This window comes from Narcine bancroftii, chromosome 1, assembly GCF_036971445.1.
Source record: "Narcine bancroftii isolate sNarBan1 chromosome 1, sNarBan1.hap1, whole genome shotgun sequence".
In the NCBI taxonomy this organism is placed as follows: domain Eukaryota; kingdom Metazoa; phylum Chordata; class Chondrichthyes; order Torpediniformes; family Narcinidae; genus Narcine; species Narcine bancroftii.
The window spans coordinates 199538659-199547744 of record NC_091469.1 but is presented as its reverse complement, the minus strand read 5'-3'; the positions used below and the strand labels follow the sequence as shown (position 1 = coordinate 199547744).

The 9086-nt window shown below is 43.0% G+C and overlaps 1 protein-coding gene across 3 annotated transcripts in view; it reads left to right on the top strand.

Annotated features, from left to right (window-relative positions):
- Positions 1-258: 258 nt before the first annotated feature.
- Positions 259-9086, top strand: part of zbtb34 (zinc finger and BTB domain containing 34) — a 31923-nt gene continuing 23095 nt past the window's right edge. Inside the window, exons 1-2 of one of the 3 annotated variants that reach the window (XM_069888024.1) lie at positions 259-355; positions 1159-1348. Coding sequence is in view for 1 of the 3 variants with exons in the window: in XM_069888007.1 (XP_069744108.1) it covers positions 5691-5749 (59 nt within the window). In the remaining 2 variants the exon portion in view is untranslated. Of the gene's footprint in view, positions 356-1158; positions 1349-5638; positions 5750-9086 lie in introns of those variants that run through there. The other 2 variants (XM_069888017.1, XM_069888007.1) reach the window with 2 other exon arrangements.

Genomic DNA, 9086 nt, shown 5'->3' with positions numbered 1-9086 from the left:
TCGGGCCCCTTTGGCATAAGAAGAGCGGCACCACTTGGGCCCCTTCGGCATGAGCTGAGCGTCGCCACTCGGACACCTTCGGCAGGAGCAGAGCGGCACCACTCGTGCACCTTCGGCAGACCCGCGCGCCGCCGGAAACTGCGGGGGTTAGCGGCTCGGCCCAGCTTCAGTTCCAGTTCCGGGTTGACGCGGTCGGTCGGTCGGAGAGGCGGTCTCCGAGGCCCCGGGGGCAGCGACAGGGGGGGGGGGGTGGGGGGAAAGGAAGGAAAATACACGCCGAAAAATAAGGAATGGGAAGAAGGAGAGGCGAAAACACCATGTGAGAGGCACATCCCGCTGAGCTCGGCCAAGCGGCGTAAGTATGTGGGGAGGGGGCGTAGGGCCCAGGTGGGGTGGGGGGGGGGGGGGGGGGGGTGGGGGATAGGCCTCGCCACCACGTTGTGACTGAAGTTGGCAGGCGGCGAGTGGCCTCTGGCCGCCCGCTCCCCAGGGGCCTCCGCCGGCGTGGGACGAGCCCCCGCTCCCTGCGGCAACTCAGCCATTCACGCATTCCTCTGTTTTAAAAAAACTTCAACAGACCTCTTTTTCCCCCTAGTTACCAAGCGCCTTAAATCATGTCAAACGGGACAGTGTTACCGCTCCAAGTCCAACTTGAGTGCCACTTTATGCTCTTGTTAAACGAGAACTTGCCTGCTGTACATTTTCGTGTCATATGCACGGTTATACAGCAAAACAAGATGAATCTATTTTCCTCCACGTGTATTCTCATCCTTATTAAAAATTAGTATGTCTGCCCGCATCCAGCCTACTATTAACATCAGTATATACCCCTATGTGTGCTTGCAGAAGTTGGTCTGTCCTCCTGTTGGTTCTTGTTTTTATCATTTGCGATGATAATTATTTGAATTGTCATCAACGTAACAATTGATGAAGAATCCAATACAACAGGGATTGTCCGTGACGCGCTCTTGTCCTTTCTATGAGGAAACCTTGATCGTTGGATTTTATTTTGTAGCAATCAAAGCAGTTCCGTGTATAAACTGCACGAATGATTTCCCAGGTTCCTAGCTTATGCCCTTCAGAAAATTCTCGAGCTGCGTAATTAAAAATCGTAAAATGTGCTCTGTTAATGACACACTTGTAAATGTTTAACAAAAGGAGTGAAGTTGACAGAAGCTTGCCGTGCAAAACGAATCTTGATCGTGGAGTGAGTGATACGTCTTGTATACATATAAAAAAAGGTCTACCAGCCTGCGATTAAAACAAAACCTTTTAATAAACTACCTTTCAAAGATTTTTCTTGGACACGAATTTTACCCGATACATGATAAAGAACATCGACCTCGGGGTAAGGGGAGTGAGTACTGTATCATTTATTTTCGCCAATATTTCATGCCAGAAAAAAAAATTTGTACGCGCATGTTTGCAGTGTGCCTGCCTATTCATTTTCAGAAGTACATTAGTCAAATTCCAACACAACGTGTCATTCCAGTATTTGAATTGAGATCTTTCCCGCAGGTCTTCTTCCCCTATTCCCACCCTCCCCAGCGTTTTTGCAGCCTGAGAAGTTTTTTTGTAATGGAAGATGCACAGTTTCATGGTGGAGGCTCAGATATGCAAATTCTCAAAGCAAGATGGAGCTTTATTGTTTCCATCCAAAGGTTCTGCAACATCTTAAACATTTCTCAGCAAGTTTGATAATTTGATGCAAGCTTTTAAAAGATGCTTGTATTTTGTTTTTTTCCTCTTTCCTGTTTTGTAATTTTTAGTCTTTGCAATTCTAATTGTATTTCTACAAAAATGAGTAATTAGTCATGTTAATACAGCACAAAACCAGGTCCTTTGGGCCATGCCAATCATTGAGGGACCTGGCCATTCAAGAATGTCTCTGTCTCCATCAGCCACCTGGACAGAATGTCTGGGGTCAACATACAGAATGTAGGGAGTGGGAAAAGGTTTGGATGGTAGACTTTTAACATGCTTGGGGACTTCTGGGGAGCAATCCATCATTTTAATGATTATCCTTGTTTTAGTTCTACTTAAATGTTTCCATACTGATGGCCTAAGTAATATCATTTGAGTCATTATATTCAGGATAAAAAGGAGGGAATGTGGAAGTTTGAGGTTTTAGGGGGTCCAGACAGTACAAATTTAGAAAAATATCACAAGCTTGGAAAAATGACAAATTCCAGCTTGTAATTCAAAGTCCCAAAAAGCAGACAGAAGTTACATTCCATGTACTCAGAGACCCTTCCAGACCAAACTATTAACACCTTGTCCCTGACCCCCCTTCCCAGAAACAATTGAGGTATCTAAATAGAATTCATGGCCATGAAGGATGCCCTTCACTGTGCTGCTAATCACAGCTGGAAACAGCTAAACAGACTCCACATAACAGGCTTTCAATGAAGCAAGTCCATTCATGAACACTTCCCGTCCGAGACTAAGCTTTGCCGTTACTATTACGTGATAGACGCAACCTCTACTGTCAAAGGAGGCTACCAGAAATTGGCGCCAACGGATAAGCTGGTATGGACCCCCTCCCTGTACAGGTAGTCTCATTGATCATTGTATGGCCCATAAACTCTAATTCCAGTGGCTGCAACAGATATCAATATATTTAATGTGAACATTTCCATACAGCCTTCAGCGCTGCAAACTTATGAATTTCCACATGCATTTGTTACCTCTGACTGACGTAACCCCCTTTTTCCTGCCTTTTGAAATGAACAAACATATGCTAATCTTTACCTGTAACAAAGAATTGGGGGAAATCTGTGTTTGATAATTATGAAAATGAATGAACATAAGCTGTACCCTTTGCCTTGAATCTTTGAATGAGCTTCTCTGGTATCAGTGAGGTGACGCTGTCTACCCAACACTCTACATCTCTCATTCCCACAGCCATTATGAGAATAAAACTGTGTCTTCCATCTTTTTGGTTCTGTGTCTTTTAGTACCCGAACAGAAGCCCAGACTTTTAACAAGTGCTCCAGATTCCAAACATATTTTAGTTAAAGTATTCTTCAGATCCCATCTAAACTACCTTTTCCTTACGTTAAACTTGTGCCCTGTGTTTTTTTAGATACGTCTGCTATGGGGAAAAGTAGGGACGTAACACTATTATACCTGTAGTGCCAGCAACCCAGGTTCAAATCCAGCACTGTCAGTAAGGAGTTTGTAGATTCTTCCTGTGACCTGCGTGGATTTTCTCCCACTTTTTTTAAAAACATGCAGGGTTTGTATATTAATTGGTGTATTTGGGTTAGAAAGGTCTATAGCTGCTACAACTCTAAATTAAAATTTAAATAAAATGTTATCCTATCGATGGCTCTCATAATTTTATCTATCTTGTCAATTCCCCTCCCCTTCAGCTTTTTCGACCCCAAGGAAAACAAACCCCAGCATATCCCTTCAACGCTCCTTCCCAGGTAACATCCTAATAAATTTCCTTTGCACCCTCTCCAGTGCAATCACCTGGCTTCCAAAGTACGATGACCAGAGCTGCATGCCGTATTTTAGCTGTGGCCAAAGGGATATTTTGTGTAGCTGTGCTGACCATCTCTTTTCTCTTGTATTCTCTGCCTTTTATATTGCAAGATTCCTGCATTCCACTTTCAGCAATCTTAGGATGTGTACACCAAAGATATTCTGTAATCTATTAGTGGGGCCCATCATTAGTCTTAGCCTTGTAGACCTTGATGCATCAGTTCACACATGTATTACGTTCCATCTGCCCAACTTACTGTCATCGACAATATCAGCAATTTTTGTCACCTGTGTCCCTTATCATTACCTTCTACATCCAGATTGTTAATACACACAACAAACTGTAAGGGTCCCATCATTGATCCCAGTAATACACCACAGGTTACAAGCCTCCAATCCCAAGATAAAGCCTCCAAAATCGTGCTGTGCTTCCTATTACTGATTCAATTTGCTAACTTGTGCATGATCGTGACTCCAGGAGGATCAGGAACGACCACTCTCTTCTACACATCAATAACTGGTGGAGAGAGTAGAAAAGCTTAAGTTCATTAGAGACACTTAACTAGTGAACTATCATGGCACACCTGTGATTGCACTTCCTGAGAAGACTGAAGCGGGCAAGGTGACAAGCTAGCATCATATCATCCTTCTATAGGAGCTCTATCTAGAGCATGCTGTCCAGCTACATTGCAGTGTGATATAGTTGCTGCAGAGAAATGGATCAGAGGCCAATCCACAGGACCATAAGAGTGGCAGAGAGGATCACTGGAGTCTCCCTCCACCCCTATTAATGTGATCATTGTTTGAAGAGGGTGCACAAAATAGTTGAAGACTCCTTCATCTGCTTCTATTGGGAAAGATACTGGAGTATCAGAGGTAGCACCCACCACCAGTCTGAAAAACTGCTTATTCTCAAGGGCAGTGAGAATGATGAACAACCAAAGGAACCGCTCACACTCATAACCACCCAAGACACTCATATTCACGAAACAATGGTTATTTATTTATTTGTATAAATCAATACTTGTCCTGCATACGTATTGTTTATCTGGTTGTGTGTCTGCATTATTTGCATTGCATTGCGTTTCGTTGAGTTGTACTTGTGCAATCAGGTGATAATAAACTTGACCTGAAACTAAAAAAAAACAAATTCTGGAAATCTGAAGTAAAAGGCAAAAAAAAAAACACTTGGCAAGTCCATTGGTATATGTTTGGGGGGTGGGCAAATAACGTGAAGGTCAGATAAAAGGTCTATCATGTCAGTTTGGCTGTCTTCAATGCCATTATGAATTTAAAGGAAAATGCTCAGGAATACACAAGGTAATGTTATTTTCAAAAACAGGAGCTCATCAATAGTAGCTTGCATCTCTCATCTTACCTGGTAAAAAGGCATGTCTGTGATTTGTGTATTTGGAAACATCTTTTTGATGTACTACTTGTTCTGGTCACACATAATAAATACAAGGAGCTGAATTTTATTGAAGACCCTATTTTGATTGACTTCGGATGTTTAAGCTCCCAGTGGGGGTTTTTTAAACTGCAAATGGCTTAAATACCCAGTTACAGTCCACAGACCTCAATGCTTTATCTTTTAAAAATATTTTCCTTTAGCATATCAGTTTAATTACATTCTTTTCTGTGGTGCTCTTGGAAGTTCCAATATTTGGTTGTCCAGTTGTGTTTCACATCCTGAGGGAACATGAACATTTGTTTTGCATTGCTGCAGCTGTATACCATTGCACGAGCTTTATTCTTGCTTTCCTTGTGTGTGGATATTAGTATTTTTCCATGTTGGGAAAATGTTTGTCTCCAGATGCTGGCAGCTTCTTTGTTGCTCTTGATGTTACATTGCAATGTGGTATTGACAGGACCATTCTCTGTCCATCCCTTTGAGATCTTGGCACACAAAATCTTGGCATTGAGAATACGAGGATGCAGAAAGGACATTTTGAAGTTACAGGCTACATAGAAACATTTGCATCTATACATTCTTTTTAGATTGATATTTTGATATCCTATTCAATTTGTGCTTCTTGACATACAAAGATAATAACTTGGTTAATACACCATTAATGCAGAATAATCATCCCAAAGTGCTCACAGGACTGAAAAAAAGTGACATCCAAGCAGATGACCAAAAGCTTTGTCCAGGAGCTGCCTTTGAAGGAGCATTTTGGCAGCTGAAGTCATGGTTTCTGCCGATGATACAAATAGAAATGAGGAGTGGAGAGGAGGAGCTACTTCATCACAAAATGCAATGGTAAATTGGTGGCCAAATTGTTGCGTGGTTCTTACAAATTGACATCTGATTGCTTTTAGAGTTAACTCAGGACCCTGTATTTGATCTCAACAATAAATTAAAATAGAGATCTTGAGCTTCTGTGTGTATGGAAGTAAGGCCTGTATTCAATATTGCTGTTTGGCTTTCAGTTAAATGCTATGAAAATACTTGAAGGTATTAGAAAAGAAAGAATATACCATCTCATCTCATGCAAAACTCCCAGGTATTTCATGGGTTTAGGGTGCAGAGATTATTTCCTGGCCTCTTCTTCGTGAATACCTATCTGCTGAATCCTAGTTTTTATGATGAATGAAGTTTGTTGTTGAATTTGTGCCACAGGTAGATAGGGTGGTGAAGAAGGCATTTGGCACACTTGCCTTCAATGGTCAGGAAGTTGAATTCAGATGAAAGCGAGGTCATATTGGTACAGGACATTGGAGAAACCACACTTGGAGTTTTATGCAAAAGCAGTTTTGTTCACCCAGCTGTATGAAAGTTATTAAAGTGGAAAGGGACAGAAAACATTCACAAGGATATTGGTGGGACTGGTGGGCTTGAATTATAATGAGAAGCTCGATAGGCTGGGACTTTTCTCCACGGGACATGAGGCTAAAGGGGAGGGGTCCTCAAGGCAATTTGTAAAATGATGAGAGGCATAGGTAAGATAAGTAGTCAGTGCCCCTTTTTCAGTGTAGGTGAATCCAAAACAGGAGAACATAGATTTAATGTGAGAGGGGCAAGATTTAAAAGGGTCCTGGTTGGTACCTTCTCCATACAGAGGGTGGTGGGTATATAGAACCGGTTGCCAGAGGAAGTGGAAGAAGCAGTGACAATTTTTACGTTCAAAAGACAAGAAAGGTTTAGAGGGTTATGGGCTAAGTGCAAATGATGGACAAAATGGGCTGAAGGGTTTGTTTCTATGCTGTAGAACTCAATCACACCAAAATTGAGACAGTTCAAATAATTGCCTTTGCCATATTCCTTCCTTCTACTTCAGGATTGGTAAGTTAATTGGATGTATTTGGGTGGCATGGGCTCATTGCCAGAAAGGCCCATTACTGTGCAATATCTAATATTAAAATCAAATAAAATATAAAATCAGATTCTTCTGACCTAATTTTTCTTCCTTGCACCCCCGAGCATGTTTTGTCCGTAACACAACAAACAGCAATAATAACTGTAGACACCTTAAAATGTATGACCACTGCTCTCCCTTTCTAGATGGCATTGTAAATATCTGGTGGTGTTTCACTCCTTTCAAATCCCATTGTCACTAACCTTGTGTAGAAACGAAATTCCAGTGATTCCTTCTCCTTGGAAGCTAGCCCCCATTTCCAGATGCACTTTCTCAGGTGTTTGAATATAATTATCATTTGTCTCCAGGATTTCTTCTTTTTCTTTTTCTTTGGCTTGGCTTTACGGACGAAGATTTATGGAGGGGTATGTCCACGTCTGCTGCAGGCTCGTTGGTGACTGACAAGTCCGATGCGGGACAGGCAGGCATGGTTGCAGCGGTTGCAAGGGAAAATTGGTTGGTTGGGGTTGGGTGTTGGGTTTTTCCTCCTTTGTCTTTTGTCAGTGAGGTGGGCTCTGCGGTCTTCCATGTTTTGTCTGTAACACAACAAACAACAATAATAACTGTAGACACCTTAAATGTATGACCACTGCTCTCCCTTTCTAGATGACACTGTAAATATCTGGTGATGTTTCACTCCTTTCAAATCCCATTGTCACTAACCTTATGTAGAAATGAAATTCCAGTGCTTCCTTGTCCTTGCAAGCTAGCCCCCATTTCCAGAACCACTTTCTCAGGTGTTTGAATATAATTATCATTTGTCTCCAGGATTACTATCTGAAATTTTACTTGAACTTTCCAGTCAGGCTTCCAACTGATAATTCTGTAAAACTTTTAAGTTGTACACTTTGTAGCTGTGACAGTGGTGTCATCTCTTGTCATTTCCTTACTTCTATTACTTTCAACATGTATGACAATGCTAATTCTTCCCACCCTTGTGGTTTTCTCAATGAACTATTGTTAGTGAAACCAAATTATACTTGTACATGACACTGTAGGCACTTTCAAGCAGGGAATACACCCGTCTGAAAAGGCAGAGATCTTTGTCCTTACGCCTAAAGACTTATCTCTCTGAATGCGCCGTGGCCGGCTCCGAGGCACCAATTCCAACCTTTCTCAGGGAAGGATAATTGGCAGAGCGCTGCGCTTCGCAGCCTGACCTGAATATACAGCAGCTGGTTAGGGGCAGGCTGATAACGCTGTCTGCCTGCGACCCATCTCACCACTCAACCCTCTCCCTCCATGACCCCCTCAAGGCAATGGGGGTCTAGTGGGTGCTGTCAGGTGGAGGGGCAGCAGGGGCTGGCGGGAGCTGTCAGGGGGCAGTCTATGTGGGCCATGACAGCCTCACCAGGCCTTCAGGGCTGCTCTCTGCGGCTCAAAACGCAGCAGAGCAATGGCCGTCCTCCCTATCCATAATTCCCCACGCAGCTGGAACTGTTCTGGAAAACACAGCGGTTCCAGCTGCGTGGGGGATTATAAGTAGGGAAGACGGCCATTGCTCTGTCGCATATTTATGACAGGAGGCCCTACAGCACTAGTTGCCCCACCTCCATCGGATCCAGAAGGCGCTATGAGGCACCTCTCAATATGAACGCAACGCTGGAACAGCCTTTTAGGGCTGCTGTATGAAAGGTAAGTTTTAAGTTTTTGATCTGCTCTTGCAGCTGGCCTCCAGGCGGAAGCCTGACATGAAATGGCCTTGTGTCTCTCCAACATACAATTGTGGATGAACTACAATTTCTTTCAATTAAACAAGTGAATACAGTAGTGTACTTCCTCACTACTGTCTCAGCAATGCTGATACTCATCAATTTTAGGATGTTCTTTAACTAAGTCATACTGGTGTCCAAAAAGGGCAGAGTGGGTTGCCTCAATGACCATCACCCAGTCACACTCACATCTACTGTGATTAAATGCTTTGGTCATGGCCAGAATTAACTTGTAAAGACCTTGACCCTCTGCAATTCACGACAGCCACAATTGCTCTATAGCGGATGCAAACTCACTGGCTCTTCACTCAGCCCTGGATTGCCTAGACAACAGCAACACATACATAGGCTGCCTTTCATCGATTACAGCTCAACTTTCAACAACTTCAAAACATGGGCCTCTGCACCTCCTTCTGCAACTGGATTCTTGACTTCCTCATGGGAAGACCAGTCAGTGCGAATTGATAACGTCTCCTCCTCATTGACGATCAACACTGACACATCTCAAGGATGTGTGCTTAGTCCACTG